Here is a 23,676-nt window from a genome sequence, read left to right on the forward strand (position 1 = left end):
AGGGAGACACCCTACCCCGGCCAGGCGAAAGTGAGGAGAACAGCGCACCAGAAAGCACCAAAACCCAGAGTGTAGCGCCAAAAAGGCGGGAAATTATGTGCGCCCAATCATCCTCGGCGACAGCGCCGGTCCCGTTCCTACCAAAACCTGGAGAGCCCCTAATGAAGTGGGAGGACTGGAAGGAATATATCACAAATTACATAGAAGTCCTGGAGGATGAGAATGAATAAGCCTTCACAAGCATCAGAAAAAGGAGAATCTTACTACACAACTTGGGCCCGGAGGGAATCAGAGTGTTCAAGAACCTGGCTGGTACCCAAGCAGAGACAAACGAGTGATGATGATGTATATGCGCACGCCCTAGAAGAGCTCGATGAACATTTCCGACCGCCAGTTTGTGTATCGATAGACCGATACAATTTACAACAGCGAAGACAAGAGCAGGGCGAATCTATCGATGAGTATGTAGCGGCATTAAAAAAGTTGGCATCCACGTGTCAGTTTAGCGGACTCCACGATAATTTCATCAATCAAAGACCAAATAGTGATGCACACAACAATGAAATCAGTACAGGACAAGCTATGGTCATGCGGCGATATCACGTTGAAAGAGGCGATTGCGATGGTGAAGAAGGCAGAATTAGCACGACGATGTGCGGACGCAGCAAAAAGAGAAATGGCGGCAAAGCCCATGGTCAACAGAATGGAGGATGAAGAGCCAAAGGGCGGGAGCAGGAACACGGATTTGACCAACAAAGGACCCAACAAGTGGCAAGGAAAGCCGGGAACGCCAGGGAGACAGATGAAAGGAAGTAAGTCTTCATGCTACCGGTGCGGCAGCTGGGCCCATGAGGCAAATGACAAAACGTGCCCGGCCTTCCGGGCCAAATGCATGTTCTGTGGAGTGATGGGACATTACGAAAAGGTTTGTCGGAAGAAAATGGCCCGCAACACAGTGAAATTCGTGGACACGGACCAGGAAGATGGAGAAGGACGAAGTCAAGTGGATGAGGATGAAGTACTGTGCATCGAGGAACAAGTCTTTAGTGTAGGCACCAGGAGAACGAACAAGCCCGTGCTGGACATTCTGATAGGTGGCGTGATGATAAGCATTGTGGCGGACTCAGGTTCACCGTACACCTCAGTACAAAGGGCAATGTGGACAGAGAAATTCATGCCCCATTTAGGCCCACATCTGGAACCACCGGACATCAGACCGGTCACGTACTGGGGAAATCGCATCCCCATAGCAGGTTACCGACCACTAACATTTGAATTCAGAGGACACAGTGCAGATTGCAAACTATATGTGACGGAGAAAGGCCCATCGGTATTAGGTTGGATGGATCAAGGAGATTTAGGCATGAAGCTGGACCCTGGCGAAGCAGTGCAGGTACTATTGACGGAACCTGAGACGTGGCCAGACATTGAGAAATGGAAAAGAGACTTCCCCAAGGTATTCGGAGGAAGAGTTGGGAAATTGGAGAAGTTTTCGCACATAATCATCCTCAAGATGGATGCCACACCGGTGTCACATAAAGTAAGGAATGTACCGATAGCAGTGAGGGAGGCGGTGCAGCAAGAGCTGCGTGATTTGGAAATAAATGGCATTATTGAACCCATCACATGTTCGGAGTGGCTGGCCCCCCTGGTGGTGGTGATGAAACCGAACGGCAAGGTCCGGCTGTGTGTGGACCTGTGCGAACTTAACAAAAACATTGTAGTGGAGAAGTTCCCGCTGCCCCGTATCGAGGAAATGCTGGCGAAGACCAAAGGAAAGAAATGGTACTCCACCATCGACTTGACGTCGGCGTACCACCAGATAGCGTTACACCCTGAGAGCAGGAGGCTGACATCGTTCATCACCCCTTTCGGCTGTTACCAATTCTGCAGGATGCCCTTCGGTCTAGCATCGGCAGCGGCGGTCTTTCAAAAGCTTATGCATCGTCTCTTCAAGGACATGGAAGGGGTCCAATACTTCCAGGATGACATTTTGGTCATGGGAGGTGATCAACGGGACCACGACGCCAAGTTGGCCAAGGTGCTAAGAGTGTTGGAAGACAAGGGACTGACTGCTGAATGGGGGAAATGCCACCTAGGCATGGCATCAGTCACATACCTAGGGCACGAAATTGGTGAACCAGGGATCACACCGAAGAAGGAGAACGTAAGGGCAATATGCGACGCTCCACCGCCCGCTAGCAAAGAGGAAGTAAGGTCCTTCCTAGGCATAGCTGAGTATTATAGCAAACTCATACAGCATTTTGCTTCCAAGACACACCACATGCGGCTGTTGACAAGAGAGAAAACGACGTTTGCATGGATGGAAGAAACTCATAGAGAGTTCGAAGGCGTCAAGAAGGATGTGACCCAAGCTATACCCCTCCAAGGGTACGACCCGCAGGGGCAGACGGTGGTAACAACAGACGCCAGACAGAAACTGAGAAGAAGTTCAGTGTTATTGAAAAAGAGATACTGGCAGTAGGTTGGGCCATGGGAAGATTCCGCCAATTCCTGTGGGGCACAAGATTCCACCTTAGAACAGACCACAAGCCATTGGTGCGGGTCCTCACGTCCAGTGGTCATGCGAGTGCCACCCCGAGGATAGCGAAAATGACTCTAAAATTGCTGGAATATCGCTATGACGTAGAATACATCCCGGGCAGCAGAAACAAAGTCGCCGACTATCTGAGCAGGGCCGCAGCTATGGAGTTAGCGGAAGAAGAGAAGGAAGAAGGAGAAGAAATGGTGGCATTGATGGAAGACCCGGAGAAGGTGATAAGCAACCAAGAATGGAATGATGCATATCAGGCAGACAAGAGCCTCCAAGAGGTGAAAGGGTACATCACTGGAGGATGGCCGGAAAAGAGACGTTTGAGTGGAGACATGAGGAAGTACTTTGAAGTGAGAGAGGAGCTCTCGCTCGGCGACAAGGGAGTCTTTATGTACCGAGGGGACAAAGTAGTACCCCCAGAAGGACTCGTCCCTCGACTGTTAGCTATACTGCACGAAGGCCATTGAGGAATTGGAAAGACCAAACTGAGAGCCAAACAAGGTTACTGGTGGCCAGGCATGGACACGCAAACAGAACGATATGTAAGAGAGTGTAACCAATGTCAACAAGCTGATAAGACCATGACACCATTGAGACCGTCCATAGGAAAATTCGAAACACCGAGGAATCCATGGGAAGAACTCTCCATTGATTTATTGGGACCAATCCTGGATGATCAAGGGACCCCGAAATATCTATGCGTCCTGGTGGACAAATACTCTAAGTGGCCAGAAGTGCATGTCAACGAAGAGATGGACACGGACACCATACTAAAGTTCCTCACCACCATTTTCCTCAGGGAAGGCATCCCCAAATCTATTTTAAGCGACAACGACCCACAATTCACCTCAGACAAATGGCTAAAATAACATGGAAAGGAATGGAATCTGCTCCAAACACACGGCTATATACCACCCTGCAGGAAATGGACAAGTAGAACGTTTCAATAGGGTCCTGATGGGCTCCATTCAAGCAGCCATCATGATGGGGAAGGATTGGGAGAAGGAACTGTTACACATGATCTGGGCGTATCGCATCACCCCCACTGGGATGGGGTACAGTCCTTTCCAGATTCTCAGAGGAAGAGACCTGTTTACGAAGGACAATTTGGTGTGGAAAGAGAAAACGGTGACCAGCAAGTGGTCTCCAGCGGTAGTGCAAGCAAATTTAGAAAGGGCCCAGAGAATATATTTGGAACACTACAATAAGAGAAGGAATGTAAAGGACACGCAGTTGGAAGAAGGAGAATGGGTGAGAGTCAAACTGGCCACACTGCAAAGTAAAGGAGACAGTAAATACAGCAGACCGCTCCAAGTCAAAGAGGTTTTTGGCCGAGCAGCTAGGTTGAGTGATGGGAATGTGTGGTCCCAGGATCGCATGGCTCGATGCAACAAGATAGTACAATGGACCCCAGAGGCACGAGAACCTGAAATGTTGGACCAGTGCACATCGCGGAATGAAACAGACTATCAGGAAGGAGAAAGGGAAAGCACAGAACCAGGAGGGGAACAAGAAGGCGGAGAAACTCCACGTGCAAGGTTCCTCCGCTTGTGTGTGGATTTGAGGCAACTTAACAAGTGTGTGGTGGTTGATTGCTATCCGTTGCCCAATATTGCTGAATTACTAGTGTTGTTGGGTGGCGCTAAAGTCTTCAGCTCAATTGATTTAGCGTCCGCCTACCACCAGATTGAGCTAGCAGAATCTTCAAGAGATTTCACCTCTTTTATTACTCCTTTCGGGACTTTTAGATTAATTTGGATGCCGTTTGGCCTAGTATTGGTGGCGTCTGTTTTTTCAACGTGCAATGGAGTCTGTTCTAAAAAGGGGTTTTTTTTTAAATTAAATTTCTTTATTGATAAAGGCATCGCAATATGAATCAACAAAATATTTATAAACACATAAACATTTGAAATACTCCTTTCCAGAAACTAAAGAAAGGAAAAAAAAGGAAAAAAATTGTAGAAATACATAAATATAAAATGGATTTTAGCATTTTTCCTGCATTGGGGATTAAAAACAGTATGTATTATCATTCCCAAAAAAATTCCCAATATTGCCATGCATTTGGTCATTGACCGCATCCCTCTAGTCCCGGCCAGTGAGAATTCCATATCATATATATGCCTCACTAAGAGCCACCAATCCGTCACAGTTGGAGGTTTCGGGGATGTCCACACCCTAGCTATTGTTAGTCTAGCTGCTACTAACAGAATAGTGACCAAGCTTTTACAGTTAATATTTCTATAGCTGTATCCTAGCACAACCTCAGACATCTGTAGAGGTACTCCTATCCCTAGTTTTTGGAGAAAAATATCTTCTACTTTCTGCCAAAATGTTGTCAGTTCTAGACACAGTAGAAACATATGCTTAATATCTGCCGCATATAACCCACATTTCGGGCATTTAGTCCGCTCAATATTAACGTTTCACCTCTCTTAATACTCCTTTCGGGACTTTTAGATTCATTTGGATGCCGTTTGGCCTAGTATTGGTGGCGTCCGTTTTTTCAACGTGCAATGGAGACTGTTCTAAAAGGTTGTGATGCGTCTGTGTCTATCAAGACGACATCCTTGTCTTTGTAAAAGATCATGAGGAACATCGTAATCGTCTTGATGCTGTTTTGAGTAGGCTTGAAGAAGCTAATCTCACTATAAAATTGGAGAAGTGTCAATTTGCAACCTCTTCGATTCATTATTTAGGGCACGCAATTTCAGGGGATGGTATTGCTCCTAAGTCTGATTTGGTTGACACGATCTCTCGCATGCCTCCTCCCTCTTGTAGAGAGGAACTTATGACATTTTTCGGGATGATCAAATATTATAATAAGTTTGTTCAAGGTTTTGCTGAACATTGCACCAGCATGACGGGTCTTTTAAAAAAAGGCTCAGAGTTCAAGTGGAGCAAAGAATGTTATTGTGAATTTGTTTCCCTTAAGAAAAGACTCAGTGATGCTCCCAACCTTAAGAGTTTTGATCCCACCAATACCTCTAATATTACAACTGATGCTAGTCTTAAGGGGTTAGGAGCTGTTCTTCAGCAAGAAGGTGAAAATGGATCCTGAGACACGCTATTCTGTGACAGAGCGCGAAGCTCTTGCTGTGTTTTGGGCCATCCCGAAGCTTAAGAAGTTTCTTTGGGGGACAAAATTCTTGGTCAAAACTGACCACAAGCCACTATGTGAAATGTTCTTGAAGAAAGAGATTGATTTGGTCTCTGGTAGGATTACTATATGGGTAATAGCTATTCATGAGTATGATTTTGGCACCAGGTACATTCCTGGGGTAGACAACTGCGTTGCTGATACACTTTCTAGAGTAATTGTTGATGGACCCCTTGATGATACCCCTGATGATGAATGGAGTGGTGGTGATGTTCATGTGTGTGTGGTTGGAGATGGTAATATTGATGCGAGTCAGTGGCGGCTCAAGTTGTCTTTGGATCCTGTTTTATCTGAGGTAATGAGGCTCATCTGCAATGGCTGGCATTCAAAGAAACAAAGTTCTGAAGAAGCTCCAAATTTTGGGGAGTCAAAAATCAATTGGCTGTGTGTAATGAGTTGCTTGCACGTGGGACATGCGTAATACCTCCTCTTGAGCTTTGGAAGGAATTAGTGGAATTGTCTCATGAGTCCCATTCTGGAATGTCTAAGATCAAAGAGAGGCTCAGATCTTCTTACTGGTGGCTGGGAATGGACCTATGTTTGGAAAGAACTGTAAGAGATTGCTTGGTGTGTGCTACGAGTGAAAAGTCAAAGCTTTTGAGGGTCCAAACCATGGTTATTAGCGAGCTACCAAGCGGTCCTTGGAAAGAGGTAGCTCTAGACATCGTGGGTCCTGTTTATTGCAATGTACAGCAAGTTTTCATTTTTTGTTTTCCTGGATTTATTTTCTAGGTGGCCTGAAGTCCAGTTTACATCCAGTGTAGAGACCTGTCATGTGATAACATTTTTCGAAGGTCTCATAGCCAGGGAAGGTTATCCTGAATCCATCTTTACTGACAATGGGGTTCAATTGGTTTCAAAGGAAATTGAGTCGTTTTTAAAGAAGAGGGGCAATAAACACAAAAAGTGTTCTCTTTATCACCCAGAAACTAATGGCATGGTTGATAGATTCAACCGAGTAATTAAAGAGACCATTTCTTGGGCCAAGAATGCTGGACTCAACTGGAAAGAGCAGGTACTGAAAATGGTGGAGAATTATAGGGTGACTCCTCAGAGTTCAACTGGTCAATCCCCTTTTATTCTCTTCAAAGGTAGGGCTCCATGTACTTTGATTGAGCCTTCCTGTGTAAGGCATCTCTGAAAGATTCTGTCTCATCTTCCTCTCCTCATCAATCTTCCTTGAACTGGTGCAAGAAGGAGGAGGATAAGTGTTTGGCTAGGAAAGTGAATTTTGATTTCAGAAAATCTGCTAAAAACACTGACGTTAAAGTTGGTGACTTGGTTGTTGTCAAACTTCCGGGTCATAAAGTTACGTTTTCAAAGCCTATTTGTGTTATTAAGGTTTTTAAAAATGCAGTTAGGACTCAGGACCACAGGATTTGGAATTTAAATAGAATTTCTGTGTGTTCTAGTCCGATTACATATGAAACCTCTTCCTCTGGAGGTCTTTCTACTTCCAATTCTTCTGCTAATCCACGCTTGTCGTCTAGGGTTGTTGTGAAGCCCCGTTACTTGAATGACTATGTTTCATAATTATTGTACCTTTTTGGCACAATTTTTTGTTTATGTTTTCTTATCTTTTCTCTTTGTTAACGGGGGGAATGTGTGTGGCATCTGAGACTTACATGTCTAAGATGTCATGGTACTATGGTTACCTAGGTTCTAAGTTTCCTGAGTAGAATGTATTATTTGAAATGTACTGTTACTTGGACTGGCTGTGAGCTGTTACCTTGACTGGCTGTGGCTGGTTGGGGTTTCCCTTCTCTTGGAATAAACCAGAACCTCTTTTCTACGTCCTGGTGTCCTGCGTGATCCTTCCAGCTGTACAGGATCAACCTGTCTGTGTATTCTGCATGAAGCCGCTGACTGAGCTGCACCACTACACTATCTTAAGGGCAGAAGGAGTTTCACATGCCGTGTGAGCATTGATTCGTGAGAATAATATAGAAGGTGAGCTCTACATCTAGCTGCTGTGTCTGAGTGTGCCCTAGGGATTAGTGCATCATGTTGTGAGAAGGACTTTATCTGCTCGTGTTCCACTGATTAACGTTTGTAAAACTGCCTCCGAGTATGCACTAATGATTAATGTCTCATGCAAACGAAATCGCAATCTTACAATTTTAGTTTTTATTCATGCTTGACAGCAAAGAAGCACATTTTTCAAAAGAATTAGTCAAATTTTGTGTTGCGAGACAGATTTGTGTTGTGTGTACCTTAGTTTGCAAGCCCAGAAGCATTTGGTAGTGAGGTTTGTAGCGGACCTTGTTTGGGTGAGAGGAAGTGGTTGTTTCCCAATGCACAGAGAGACCGCAGTTACCTTAGGTTTGTTTGGAGCTGTCGGGTTTAGCTGCCCAAGCTGCATTGGGATCTGAGGTCGATACTCCTCGTTAATGCAGCCAGTCTCATATGCCTAGTACGCATGGACTTGTTAGTAGCCCCTTTTTGGAGCCCAAGTATTAAGCTGATGCATGCCGATATTGTATATGAAAATCTTCATTCAGGCATACCGCTGTCCTGACCTTTTGTATGGGTGCTTTCTCTGTATATGTCCTGGTGACTTATGTCTTATATTTTATAAGGTGCCATATCTAAGCACGTATTAGTGACAAATGGATCATGTTATAAAAGGGAAACTACACGGGGCTGTCTTTCAGCATGTACTCATTCGTGTTTCATTACTATTTCATGTTCTATGTTCTGCACTTTTTTGTCTGAACCTGTGGTAGCAATTGCTGTTTTATGATATAGGATGGGGCTTGCATGGTTTTGACTTTTAAAGGAGTGCCTTTTTTTTAAACCCGGTGCCTGAAAATGCCCTAATAAATAGACTCATGTTTTGTGAGGGATTGTCTATAAGAATGTTCTAGAGCTAAGTGTCCTTTGTTTTGGAAGGTTGTCAATAGATGTGTGTGGGGGCTCTACCTGGCACACATGCTGATTTTTATTCGTCCAAAAATAAAAGTATGTTATTTAGTTTTTTCAATCATATTGCACCCTCCATTAAAGCTGTAATACCAAAATTGTCTTATGTGCTTCGAAATGTTGGCATGTATGACATGGTGCTATCTGATATGTTCTGCATGGGGCTTTCATTGATCCTCACTTGATTGGTAGCTCATGTTGAAAGAGCTGCTCTGTATTGTGCTGTCTACCTGTTTACAACAAATTCACATTCCAGATCAAGAAGCATTGACTACAGACTTGCATGATTAGTTTTCCTGTCCCTCTGGTAAACCATCACCTTGATGCTGGTCACTAGCGCCTTTGGGATGAATGAAAAATCTTGTTACTTGGGATCTGGTCCTTTTTGCTTATGCATCAGCAGGTCCCTAAACAAAAGCCTTGGCACCTCCTTTCCAGTCTGAGGGTGTTGGGCCTTTGGTAGTGTATGACGGATACATTTTCTATCTGAGACTCCCCAAAACCAAGCTGCCTCGGCAGGTTCTCTATCTCCATCACAAATCTAAATTCATCTCCCCTTTTGTAGACCCAATACAGTAACTTGTATGCTATGTCATCAAAATCCTATCTCTTCCTAGCCACCTCAGTGGTAGCTGGCATTAGCAACAATTTGTTCTCCTTCATCTTTGTCTTTACATAATGTAACTGGTGCTTATGTAAAGAGCTCCAATACCTTCGGATCAAGTTTACATTCTCTGAAACTCTCTTCGGGGTACTTCACTTTACACATTTATTGCTTTCTTTTATTAGTTTTTCTTTTTGTTTGTTTCTTTACACATTTTGCCCAGCAATTTGATTTGCTACACAATGTGTCCCAAGGAATTGACAAAGCCTATAGCTCTCTCTTAAGCAAAACCTATTGACTTTGCCAATGTATGTTATGATTTGGTGTTAATCCTTTAAGTCGTTTTTGAGAAATGAAGGTAAAAAATATTTGAATATCTGGATGGCTGGGTTTGAGGGAGTCTTGTCGCTAGGCCCGGCAGCAGTCTCCCTCCTCATACTGCTGAAGGCCTTGTTTAGGTGGGGGGGGTGCTTTACACATGGTAATAAAATATTGCTTCACGTAAAAAAAAAACTAGAAATTCCATGAAAAAAAAGGTTAAAGTAATGTTACAGCTAGGTGAAATGTTAATTAACAATGTAATGTTTTAAACTAGTAAAACCTCATAAATGCACCAGTTAACCAGTTACAATTATCTCAAGTAACTACAATTCATGCCCTAAGATAATAATAATGTGTGCCCTCGCCATGCACTGCTTATTACCCCACATATTACATCACTACATATCTCCTGTGACATCATTGATAATATCACTGCAACATTTGTAATGAAATTATTGATGAGAAAACTATGCATGTCAGGGGTGAATGTTATAGCTACCTCATGGCATGAATTTTATTTACATGAGATAACTATATCCTGTGCAGTGCATTATGTTAATTCTAGCCAGTATTTGTGGAGTTGGAGAACACTAATGAATTTGGTATTTTCCAACCGTATCCATCAGGTGTCATAATATCTGCTGAAAATGTTGTATTTACTTAGCATTTTGCATTTATAACATTATAGTCATTTACTCATAGGAGGGCCCTGGATCACCATGGAAGGTTTGAGTTTGGAAGAAGTGCAAGTAGTGTTATTTGGGTCTCAGCCCGCTTTGGTAGATTTCAAAATGAACAACACAACGAAAATTGTGTGCAGACCACCGCCAAAGGTAAGTTGTTGCAACTCATTTACCCCATTTCAGCCTCCCTTCTTTGAGACATACTTCTTTAGATGTTAAATATCTGAATTCTGCCTTATTTATGGTTCTATATAGAGTCACTATGGAATTTTGTCAATGAGGTTGTTTTAAATACATTGAAATAGGCGACCAATTAACCTACTCTTTTTACCACCCATAAAAGCTTTCTTCATGTAATCACAAGTTTTTTTGTACAGTCCCAAATTCAGTTCTGAATTAATATTTTTTTCAAAGAATAAAAGTTCATCCATTCTTTTATTCATACCATTGCCATATTCTAAATGCTATCTTCTTGGTGAGGAAATTTTCTAGGTGGTTAAGGTAGCTGCGCTTTTTGGATGTATACACAATGATAGTTTACCCAAATAAAAATGAGCTATGATAAATAAATAATTTAGAAAATATATTCATCATAATCTAGTACATGGTCAAGTCAAAAGTGTCCTAATAAAATGTGAGTGTCCGAAATTCATGTAATTTGTCTTCAAGTAATTATGCAAAATTGAGTGAAATTACATGAAATTAAAACCTGTCATGCTATTTCTTATCGTGAAATGTGTCCTTGCATTAGTTTTTAAAAGAAGGACGCATTATGTGCAAAATAATAGTGTAAAAACAAAAGCAATGCGAGGAGCCACTCACGTTTTGTTGTTCATGTGCATTCCTACAAAAAATGTTAACATGAATGGCACGTAATTCCTAATTTCAGGAATTTTGCATAACAAGCAGTTCACACAGGCTTAGTATTTATCAGTTTATTTGTTGCTCCAAATCAATTATTTTTTGGGGAAAAGTATACTCCGCAACTCTATATCACCAAAATTGTTAGACAAATTATTCATAAAAGAATCTTGCCATTGAAATTATACCTCGTCAAGCACTGACAGCATGGTACCCTATATCAATCGAGGACACTGCAGCAAAAATGAAGACAGACTACTCGGGGGCTCCCATAAACCCCTGCCCCCACCATATCAACAACCTAGGAAGAGCCGTAATCAGTGCTGCACTCACTTCCATCATCATCACCTCCCTTAAGACAGCCACCTTTTCAGATAGCAGGAAACATGCTGAAGTCACTGCCGTCCTCAAAAAGCCTCAGCTGACCCCAAAATACCGACCTAACTCACTGCTCCACTTCCCTGCCAAAGTCATTGGATGGCCATCAACAGACAACTCTCAGACCACTTAGAACATCACAAACTCCTGGATGTCTCGCAATCATGATTCTGAAACAACCACAGCACCAAAACAGCCCTCTTTGCTCCCACAGATGACATACGCAACACCCTCAACCCTGGACAGACCACTGCCCTCATCCTCCTCGACATCTCCATCACTTTGGACATCTCCCACCACAAAATCACAACCAGACTACACACAGCCGGAATACAAGGGCCAGCACTCAAATGGATAGCTTCCTTCCACTCCAAAAAAACACACCCAGTCAGACTCTTTCCATACACATCAGAAACCATGGACCTCATCCATCACCCCCACACGTTTCAACATATACATGACTCCTCTGGCAAACATCATCAGATACCAAGGAACCAACATCATCTCCTACATCGATGACACCGAGCACATTTTCTGCCTCTCAGATGACACCGTCACCACCAAAACAAACTTAACACAATGCATGACCAGCGTGGCTAATTGAATGAAATAAAAATGCCCCAAGGAACAACACCGATTAAACTGAAGTGCTGTTTCTGGAATTGGAGCTCACTTTTGGACTCCCACTGGTGGCCTGCTAATTGTAAGCGCACACCCATGCCAACTGATGACGCCAGCAACCTAGGCCTTATCCTGGACACCAACCTCACCCTGGAGTCCCTGGCCCAAGCCTTCACCTCCTCATGCTTCCATAGCCTCCGTATTTTACATAAAATCTTCAAGTGGATTGCACTGAATACCAGACCTACCTTCACGCAGGCCATAATCACAAGCAGATTGTACTATGGCAATGCACTCTACACTGGCATCCCAAACCATCAAATCATCCAAAAGGCCACCACACCAATCCTCAGAGAGCTTCACTGCCCCCATCCAGAAGCGCTGACAGTTTAAACTTCTCACACATGCTTTCAAGTCACAAGTCACTACACAACACAGGACCCGCATACCTTAACCGACCAGACATCTTAACTCAGCATTGTTCGCACACACACCCCCCCACATCCACAGAAGTAGAATGGGAGGTCGATCATTCTCTTGCCAGGCCGCCAAGTCCTGGAATGACCGCCTCCAACACATCAAGGCCTTCTTCTTACTTCTTGGCTTCTGCAAGAAGCCGAAGGCCTGGCTCTTCTTGCAGGATCATCGAGACAACACGTATTCAGCACACGCCTAAACGTACCTACTCAGCGCCTGGATACCCTCACCGGTGACAAGCAGGCTCTACATATCCACCTTAAATTACATTACTCACATACATACATACTTACATGTATTCCACACAATTTCACAAGTGTTGGGGCAACCAGGTATGTTCCTGTGTGCAAAGCAAACACAAGATGATGGACGGAGCACAGAAACTTTTCAGACACTCACCCCCAGTCTCAGATCTGGGTTGAATCCATCATCATTCTTTAGCTCACTTCACCACCTCAGTTCGGACCCAGCCATATGCAAACCAGTCTTGACCCTGTGCCTCATGAGAACAGTCCAGCCCGAACTGCCAAGCCAGCTCTTCCCTGAACCGCAAACAAGCATCCTGGGATGAGCCACACATTCAAGACCCAGCACTAACAAGCAGCAAAGGAATTTTTTGACATATCAACTGGAGAACGTCTTGTACCAGCAAACGACAAATCCTTGACTAGAGGACATCACTAACTGAAAATACTGTGTGTGATGCACAGCAATTTATTTTCCTCTTTAAGCACATATTAATTAATTCTACATGCCTTCCTTTCAGGTGGCAGAGACCTACAGTTTACCATCCGGAAAAGTTTTACACACAGGTCATCAAAGTTCCAAATACAGCCACTGGAGAAGGGAGTGCCTAGCAGAACTGATTTATTACGGCAATGCTCTCAGACAGAGATAACATTTTCATAAAATAATTTTTTGTAGTGTATTTTAAAACAAAATGATATCAATCATTGAATTATATTTTTGATAACTAATTAAAAGGTGCACAAAAAATTACTATAGTATTTTGCTAGCGTGACCTGTGAAAAAAATATACTCTATTCACATGTAGACGTTTACTATTGTAACTGCTACTGTAGTCTAGTCAGTGAAAGAAACATCTGTACCCTGTCACTGTAGGGACAGAACAGACTAAATATTAGGTTTGTTTCACCTTTCCACAGTATACACATATGCCTTGCAGGCTCCAAGGCACTACATATAAAGTACTTAGTTAATGTCAAAGGTAGGTTTTTACACATGTCCACAATGTTTATCTTTGAAATGGGCCTGCTCTAGACTCTTCTCATAGCAGTTCAGGGTTGCAGTGGAAAGCCTGAAGAAATAATTTTACTATCACTCATATGGTCGGTGTAAATGTCCCCTGCAGGCCACATCGGACTTTCAAACCATTGGTACACTTCATTCACCGTAGTACTGAAACTTTACATAAAGGGTAAGAAAGCCTGCTGGTGTTTACAACTTATTCCATAGTTTGAAATCAGAGCACATGCTATGTTTCCTAGTGCTCAAAGCCCACAAACTGCTCTTTATTTACTCTAAAAATCCTGGTGAAACCATGAGAAAATATGAATTCTTTTCACACTACTCATTTCTAGAGTATTAGTCATATAACCGGATTGTTAGGACCAATTAGGTTCTCTGCTCTAGAGCACTTCAGCCCTGTCTGCATCACTGAGACCCTATGCCTCCACACTGGACTCCTTGTATTCCTCGCATCTCTGGCTTGGGACCAGCAGCAAATACGCCTCTCTAGTATGCAGCACAACAGTTGAGCATGTTGGAGAGGAGAAAGCATTGGGGGAGAGGGAAAAGATAGCGAGGGAAAGGTGAGGGCTGAGTGAGTAAGACAGATCATCTGTGTATGTGTCTTTAACCCTTTGTATGTTTCTATGTGTTTGTGTAACTTACACTTCTAGTACCTGTGCTGATCCTCTTTTTTTTTTTTTTTAAAGTTTGTGCTGGTGCTGCCAGTAATGTATAATTTCTGTGTAATAGAAGTTTTCCCTACTGCTGCATTTTTTGTATGTTATATATCTCAGAGAAGCTTGAACCGTTGTGTATTTTCATATAGCAGTATCTTGATGGTTACAAATCTCATATGATCTCTCGGTTACCTGCTTTATGCAGCCAGATTTTACAAGTTGGTGCTTTTAAAGCACAAGATTTACTGTAATCTGTTTGTGCATTTACAGATTTCTGGTAGCATGCAACACTTCCTCTGCTGGTGTACCTTATTGTCATGTAAATAACATGTACGGTTGCTGCACTTGCTTTACGTGATCTAGGAGTGATTGTGACTTTTGTGTGTGTTTGTTGGGGCGGGGTACCCAAACTTTTAGACACCCCAAAACTCACCTCATTAGAACAGCTATATTTACTAGATCAGAGACAGTGTTAAACCTCAATTTCATGAGGCAATGTGTCCCTCATTAAGGCCCCTTCCAAAGCATCAGCAGATCAATTCAATAAGTCATGTGGCCCATCAATAACTGAGTTCTATATCAAATTAAAATTAAAAGGTTTTATTGCAAAATTCTAAATAAAAAATACAGGAGCAATGCCATAAAGGCTCTAAATGAGAAAATAGTAAAGACCAATGGAAAATCAGAAATTATCTTAAGTCCCAAGCTGGCAGCAAGATAGGTAGAGTAATGGGCAGCACTCCTAGAAGAACAGCAGCGCCTTCTGGCTTACCCCCAAAAATTGAGGGTTTATAATTTTGCATTTGAAATTACAGAAATTGCAAAATCGCTGCTCTAATTTATTGATAAAATGGATGCATTCATCAGTAAATCAGAGGGCATGAAAAATAAACATAATATTGCCTCAACACCTAAGCACTCTCTCTCTCTCTTTATATGAATTATACCCTCTTAGCTAATGTCATTCAGAGCTGGTAGAACGAGCAAGAGACATAGAACGGTAGTGCGTTCTATGAATGCATAGTGCACAGTGAATCATCGGAAGGACTATAATACTAGAGTTGCAGGTTGTGACTGAACTGGGGAAAGTTCATTGTGAGCAAAATGAACAATGACAGTAGATATAGACAAGTATACTTTACCTTAGGTGTTGGTTTCAGAAATTATGAGGAGAGACGTGTGCAAAGGAGGAAAAGACGTGAGTGACAATGGTGACTTACATCTTGGAAACAATTGTATTTATATTAAATTAAGGAATATTATTAATGATGCACAAAAATATAAACACACAAAAATCTTCCACATGTCTGTCAGTGGTGTGTGTGTGTGTGTGTGTGTGTGTGTGTGTGCGTGCGTGCGTGTGTGTGTGTGTGTGTGTGTGTGCGCGCGCGCGCATTGGTGCTTCCTGTAATGTGTCCCAAATTGCTCATGTCTTGTGTGACCTGGCCCTGCTTAATGCATGGCTCCGCCGACAATCTTGTAGAAAAAGAAATTGCTAACAATAAAGTGAAATCAACAAGGCCATGACACTTTGATATCCGTCTCAGTCCGTATCCGTCTCAGTCGAAAAGGTGTTTTGCCGAAGCCAGACACAACAGTTCACCATTTCCTTTTCTTTCATTTGTAGAGAGTGGAGCTGGGTTTCTCCCACAGAGAACCGTTCAAAAAATGTTGTCACCTTTAGTTCCACTACCCCAGTTTTCAGAATTCTAAATCAAGTAAACATTTTGAGATATTAATGTGCAAAATGTGTGTGATCAATTCTCCTACTGTATTAAAAATACATCCTGGAGGTTCACTTTAAACAGATGGCACAAGTTATTGACCCTTTCTTTTACCCCCCTAAACGAGATGAAAGGATGAATTATCTAGTTGGTTAGGCCTGAAAAGAATGCTGTAAGTGCAAATGAGAGAGCGTTCCAGGCTTCACTTTTGCAATGCTCTCAGATAGACCACGTCCCTCTACTGGAGCACAGATTGGTAAATCTCCAGCCTGGTGGTCTATGTTTGGGAGTAGAATAGACCACCAACGAGCTCGCTGGCTGTAAGATCCTTAAGGGGGCATCGGTGGAGAGAAAAAGACAGTTCTGTCCTCCCCGTCGTGTAGCTCGAGCAATCGCCAAGAATAGGCATTCTAGAATCTTGCTTTGTTTGATGATGTTAGTCTGAGTGTTGATATGTAAAGTGACATCATTCACTGGATGGCCCCTTTGCCTAGCCTGGCATCAAAAAAATAGATTGCCCAAGATGGTGGCATTTTATCGCAAGAGTGTCATGGGACACGACAGTGTGTGAGCATCTTCAAGAAAACTGAGAACGTGATGATGATTTAAATACATACATGAGCACACAAAGAGTCGAAAGTTTCTGTTGTACACTTACTCTTTTGGCGAGAAACAGATTTGCATATTTAAAGTACTCCTTAAATGGACACTTGTCCGAGAATGGGTCCATTGTGGGTGAGAGAGCTGTCATCAGTTTTTTGTTAAACCTCATGAGCTCTTTATCTTATGGTCATATGTAGTGACATGGAAAAGACCAAAGTCCAGATAGGACATTGAACATTTATACTTTAGGGGTTGAGGGTAAATATCCTTATGTCATTGATCTCTTTTTGAGTGTACCAGTACCACCAACACCTGTGGAAGCCCTTTGAGGTACTGCTAATATTTATTCTCTGTGTATGCTTGTTATAATGTAACTAATTCATGTTGTTTCGGTGGTCACCTACTCACTTACTGTTCACGTTTCATACCTTTGCTTGAATTGATTAGATGTCTGTTTCTTAAAGGTCCCGAAGGATAATCAAGGATTAGTTTTGTATTTTGTATAGTAAACAATATTTCACTGTACCCGTAGGCGAGGTGTGTGTGTGAAGGGTAAGCCAGACAGAGAGGGCAAGAGGCTTCTAGAGAATAGAGGCAGTTCATAACAACAATTATTGCTTATTTGTAATGCATGAACAGTAATTGTTGACTAGACAGATTGAAGTGCCACAAATATAAAACCAAACAAATGATATATACAGCCTGCTTCGTAATGATGTTATATTTTGATAGATGGGTATAAAACAAAATTTGGGATTTTCCTTAATAGAAAATTACTACAAGTCTTTTTCATATCTGAATCTTAACATGCAGGAATGTCCTGCTGTTAAGGGTTGAAAGACCCCGCTCCCTTAAATTTTTTCAGACATATTAAGTGTCTGTCAGGCGGACAAAGGTCAGCCTGACAGACATTCTTTAAGTTCAAGTCAGGCATCTAGGCATATGCATGCCCTCTATGGCTGGCGCCTGGCATCCTGAGCTGAACTGTGCTGGGCTGAGGATTTCACAGTCCTCTGGCCATGACTTCCTCAGCCCTGCAAAGCGCCTCGAGGACCTCCCCTTTATGACTAGGGGGAACGTCACCTAATAGCCTCAAATCTTGGTAATTCAGTTTTAAGCCCTGAAGTGCTCAGGATCAAGTGTCAATCAGTGACACCTCATCCGCCCTAGTCCCACCCTAAAGGAAGCTCGAAAGCTTCACCGCTGCTGCCAAGTAAGTAAAAAAAAAAATGTTTAGTGCGTTTGTGTTTTTGAGTATGTATAAATGTGCTGTATTAGTGCATTCATCGTGGGCGTGTGTGTGTGGCTATATGTGTACAGGCTTGTGGGTGTTAGTAAGTGTGTATGTAGATGGGTGAGTGTGTGCCAGTGTGTAAATGCATGACTCCCCGCCTCTCAAATTACCAGCCGCCACTGGTTTCCATCTGGGCAAAGTTGAATTGGTTATTCATTCTTCTAACGTAAATTAAATAAATAGAACGTGTCATATTGATTAGGGCAGAGGTCTCCGAGAGCTCTCAGCACTGGTGACTTTTCCTGATGGGTGGGTGTCACATAGCAGGAGCATCAGGGACAGCAGGATGGATGCTGACAGTGAGCTGAACACAATTGGGGACTGATAATAGGACATTGGCAGTGGTCTGTAGTGGCAACAGGAAGATACTGAGCAGCAGGGATAAGGGGAGTGAGGTAGGGAATTGATCTCAAAGTCGGGATAAGGAATATGAAAATGGACTATACTTGGGTTAGTTGGGTCAACCCAAATATTATATCCTGGACCCCACTGAATCTTTTGTGTGACACCTTCAGCTAGACCTGATTTTTTTTTTTTTTAGCTCACAGCACTTTGCATTCAGGGTTCTGTATTTGTGCTTTTGACACTGACAGTAAAGAGTTAAAATCATAAAATGCAATTTGCTCTCAGCTGAATGCTAGAAGTGGCAGAAGGTGCCTGCTCAGTGGCGGCTGGTAGAGAACGGGGTGGCGTGGCGGGAGGGTTTGAGGGGGGAGTTGAAAAATATTTTAGCAAAAACCCACTTACCTTCTCCTCTGTCTCCGCTTCTCTTCTCTTTCATACTCCAGCCTGGAAGAAGCTAAGGAAGCACCCAAGCACACAGGCTCCCCTGAGCCAATCACAACTTTCCAATGAAGCATTGTGATTGGTCTGAGCACCGTGGAGCGGCATTCAGATGGGGACGGGGAGTCTGTGCATATCCCACAAGATAGCTGGCCAAGAAGTCATGCGTATTTGAGTGTGCACAAAGGACTCCTATTCACTGAGCCTTCAGACCCCCAGTAATGACAAATAAAATGATAATAATGTTGTTATTATAATTTTTCCCCTTTTTCACTGCTCTAAGAGCAGTGGGGGGACACTCTTCTGCCTTAGCAGAGGAGCTGCCACTTTGTCTGCTATACCTGTTATGGCATAAGTTGCCAGCTGCGCTATGAGTGGTGGAAGACTACTACTGCACTCTTTGCTGGTGTCTTCTGTGAGGGTGCTTACCATTGCTGCCTGTGCGGACCTTCCAATTCACAGTACCATTGTGAGTCACACAATATCTTCTGCATTCACACGCTCACCCGGTGAGGACCCAATATCACTCAGTGTGCACATATTGAGGGAGAAGCCCCTGCAGAGAACATATTTCCATCTCATTGTGTGGAATCTATGCGCAAGCGATGCCCACTGAGAGAAGCCAGTGAATAAAACTGCCTCACTCTGTGATTGGCACACAGCCCTACCCCGTCCTCACATAGGGACATATGTACAATGAAATGTCAGAGCACGGAGCGGCGCCAAATTTGGCAGCGATGCGCTCCAACATTTCCAAAACACAGGGATGTGAAGCATTTACAGCAATATGGCACACCCCTGTGTTTTCACTAGCTCTCACCCTTGCACAATAGTGCAAGTTTGCCTGCATTGCAGGAAATGATTGTTTATGTGCAGGAAGGTGTCCTTTCCTGCACATAATAAAAGTATTTCTCCTTGTTTTGTCATTCTAACACCTGCTATTGCATGGCATTCATTTTTGAACTGCCTCAGATTTACACCTCCTTGTAAATCTGAGGCAGCCTCAAAAAAGCAATTGTGTCGCTTGGAATGATCACAGCAACACTCATTGCATGCCCCTTTCATACTGATATCTGCGTGAAAGGGTACCATATTTACAAGTGGCTTAACTCCACTTTGTAAATATGGAGCAGGGCATTGCGCCGCATAAACGTAGTTTAAAGTGAAGTTCCTTTGACACAATGCCCTTGTAAATATGCCCCATAGTGAAAAGTTTCGGACATTACTCAAAAACTTCTGAAAGGTATGATTTAACACCACACATCCAGTGATTGCTATACCTGCATAATAGATTCCCACAGAGATAAGTGGTAATTTCACCCCTCCCTGTTGATAAACCCCGGTATTGCGACATTACTTTATTGTGCTTTGCTCTGCTCTGGTGGGCGGACATTTTACTGGTTCACCATAGGCATGTGTCATTTTTGTGCAGTGTTCCAGTGGAACACTAAGCAGAAAAGAGACAGCTCAAAAGACAAGTACCATTGGGGTGCCATCACCTATGTAAGGGTCATCTTTTGTCCAAACCTTATCAGTTGTTGGTGTTCCTAATGATCCTCTCACATGTCTGAAGTTATGAGGGCGACCAGCTGGTACCCTCTTGTTATATCACCATAAGCAAAAGACAAGATGATTTTTCAATTTTTTTTGTTGTCCCTCACCCGTTTAGTAATGCTAAAGTAGTACACAGCACTTTCAGAGCAACGAGAAGGGATATATTTTACGTTGCATGATGTATGCAAATGAGTTCCACATGTCTGTGCCATCTACTAGGAATAATGAACTACCTCACCGGAAGGATAAAGCTAGCAGGGATGAAGATGAGGTCCCTGGAAGAGTAGCACCAGCATGACAACTTCTAGACTCACCAACTGGTTGGGAGGCTAGCCTATATTCACACTTTTCCTGGCAACCACTAGCAGCATGGCCACTGGTGAAGCGGTACTCTAATATGTCAGAGAGACCTACTGCATTCACAACTAATAAAGAGGCTTGGAGATCTGGATCTAACAAAGAAATTAATTGAAATAGATTGCCAAATAGAAAAAATCCCAAATGCGGTCATTTCGATCTGTCTATCTCACAGATCCAACTTTTATTCACACATAGTGCAATCCAAATTCCGTTGACACGCAGGTCAGTAGAAGGGTATACTGTCGAAACATGTTTCGTCGTGATGACTACTTTTTCAAGGCTGTTAATTTAAATCACAACATTACATATTTGTAAAAACTGCTATTTTACATACATGTATGTTATTCAAAAAGTGTAGACCCAATCTTATCCTGAAAAGTGTGCAAAGAGAGACAAGTGCTAAATAAATGTTAATATTCTATGCAAGTGATATCAATAGCCATACAATATATAACTGTACCAAGTGATATCACCCAAGATTCAAGCCATAGGAATAAAGTGAATATTCCTGTTTCAAAACCGAAAAGGAAAGAGTATCTCATATCATTAACACCATATAGTGAAACATATTGTGGAGAATGGCTTAAGGTAAAAAAAAATCGTCATAAATCTTTAGAAGCGATGAAGAAGTAAGCCACACCTGTAAGTTGTCAGAAAGTCAGGAGAAGTCCTTGGAGCCCCTAGGACTGATATATTTAGAGAAAGGTCTGAAGTTTTTAACAGACCTATAATCTACAACTACGAAAAAGGAGTATATAAGAAAATATCAGGAAAGGATAATACGTCATACTGAAGCAGAGAAAAATTAGATGTGTCGTTCTGCGTATATTTTTTATAAAAAGCAAATGACCACTCTAGAGTATACTCTCAGAATGAGATTTTACCAAATAACGGTGAAATGAAAGCATATCCAATAAAATATATTGAACATGCTCCTTTCACAATTATTGGGAACTCAAATGCTAGGCAAGTGTTGCTGCCCATTCTATTCAGATATGGGGAGAGGATGTGGCCTTGCGGCTGGAGTGGTCGACCTCGGACCTGGGGAACTGGGTTCGAGTCTTGGCACCGACGCTCAACATCCTGTGATTCTGGGCAAATTGCTTAATCTCCCCGTGCCTAACAAAAATGAACGTGTACATATGTAACGAAACTGGTGCTCATGTAAAGCGCTATAATACCCAATGTCTAGTTTGTGCTATATAAAACTCAAAAAACAACAACTTATACAGCCACATTCACCACTTAAATTAAAGGGCTCGAGAATCACAGCACTCCTCAGGTAAGTCTTACATTTTAGGCATACCTTGAAAAGCCTCTATGTGCCCCATACATTTAAATGGGGACAGCAGGAAAACACAGGTTAGGATCGGCCTGGTTTAAAGGTGGTAAAACTACAAAGCAAGCATCAACATCAAAAGTTACAAAACACAGAAAATTAATTGTGAAAGGCATAAACTGTGAGATTATTACCAGTTAGAGGCAGAAAAAAGTGTGGCAGGACCACTCACCCATCACTGCTCACTAAGTATCTCGGTGTGCACGTGTCTTGCGTCCCACGTATCCGACTCATATTTTAAAATTGCCAGAAGAAGCACATGGAGAATATAAACACAGACACACGAAGCAAGCTAGGAGGCCCGTACTTAGAACCGGTGCGCCATTTTGGATCAGTACAAGAAAAAATGTGAAAATTTGCAACAATTTAAGGTTTCGCGTTTGTAGTAAATAAATATGCCTTTTATGGAAGCTATTCAGTACACTCGAGCATTGTGAAATAAAAGTTACATCAACATCAGATGCAAACTGTGCATTTGAGTTTAGAGATGACGTGCAAGCAGGAATATCTTTAAACACTGATACATAATACTATCTTCAAAAATTGTTGCACGTTCATCTAAAAGGAGTATGAATAATACCAGTGAAAAAAAGGGGCAGTACAGAGCACAGTGTAAAAATTTGCAACAAAATTAAGGTTGCGTTTCTATATAAATAAATACTCCTTTTTGTGCAAGATACTTTGAATACTCAAGCATTATGAAGAAACAATATCATCATCATCAGATGCGAACTGGGTATTTGAGTTAGAGATGACTTCCAAATAATTCTCTCTATACATCAGTACGTAATACTGTCATAAACATTATTTCACATTCATCACAGAGGAAGAGATATAGGAGTGTGAATAGTACCAGGGAGTAAGAAAAGATAGCACAGACAGAAAAAGCATAGAGCCCCGAGAAGTGAACACAATTCTGCCCATAGATAGTTTTTACAAACAGAAAGAGCATAGAGCCCGAAATATATACACGATTCTGCCCATTATGGTGACATTTGCAAATGATAACCATAATCGGTTCTCCATTGTAGCACAGTACATAGCATTATTAGTACTTAAACTTTTCTCCTAGAGTACAATACAAGGGAAGACCAATGCCTCTTATAGTAAGTCATATAGCAGATTTAGGAATTAATGAATATCCTTTACAGATGGAGTCATCTGCACATAAGTAGTGTGTTCACAATTTTCATTACAGATGCATGTCATGTATAAAACGTATAGGGCATGTTGATCAATAACATGGACTATGGATATCAGACTAGTCAATATGGCATATTGTGTTGAAATCTACATTTCTTTATAAGACACAGTTTTGGCGAATTCTATCTTTTAAAAATACAAAGAGTTCCCTATCCATATTGAGGCAATGATCAGCTGACCTCAATTTGGTGATCCATGTCGCTTAAAGTTTACGTAATATGTGTGTCCTATTACCACCTCTCGGGTGGACTTTGGCCACCCTCACTCCATAAAATCTGATCCGGGGCAAGTCTGCAGTCCCATGGTG

At 42.3% G+C, this 23,676-nt stretch overlaps 1 protein-coding gene across 1 annotated transcript in view; it reads left to right on the plus strand.

Annotated features, from left to right (window-relative positions):
• PKHD1 (PKHD1 ciliary IPT domain containing fibrocystin/polyductin) overlaps positions 1–23,676 on the plus strand; it is a 1,769,028-nt gene that overhangs the window by 240,561 nt on the left and 1,504,791 nt on the right. Inside the window, exons 24-27 of the mRNA XM_078647366.1 lie at positions 575–1,745; positions 2,651–2,945; positions 6,447–6,805; positions 10,264–10,394. Coding sequence (XP_078503492.1) covers positions 575–1,745; positions 2,651–2,945; positions 6,447–6,805; positions 10,264–10,394 — 1,956 coding nt within the window. The remainder of the gene's footprint in view (positions 1–574; positions 1,746–2,650; positions 2,946–6,446; positions 6,806–10,263; positions 10,395–23,676) is intronic.

The sequence above is a fragment of the Lissotriton helveticus genome, chromosome 6 (genome assembly GCF_964261635.1).
Source record: "Lissotriton helveticus chromosome 6, aLisHel1.1, whole genome shotgun sequence".
In the NCBI taxonomy this organism is placed as follows: Eukaryota; Metazoa; Chordata; class Amphibia; order Caudata; family Salamandridae; genus Lissotriton; species Lissotriton helveticus.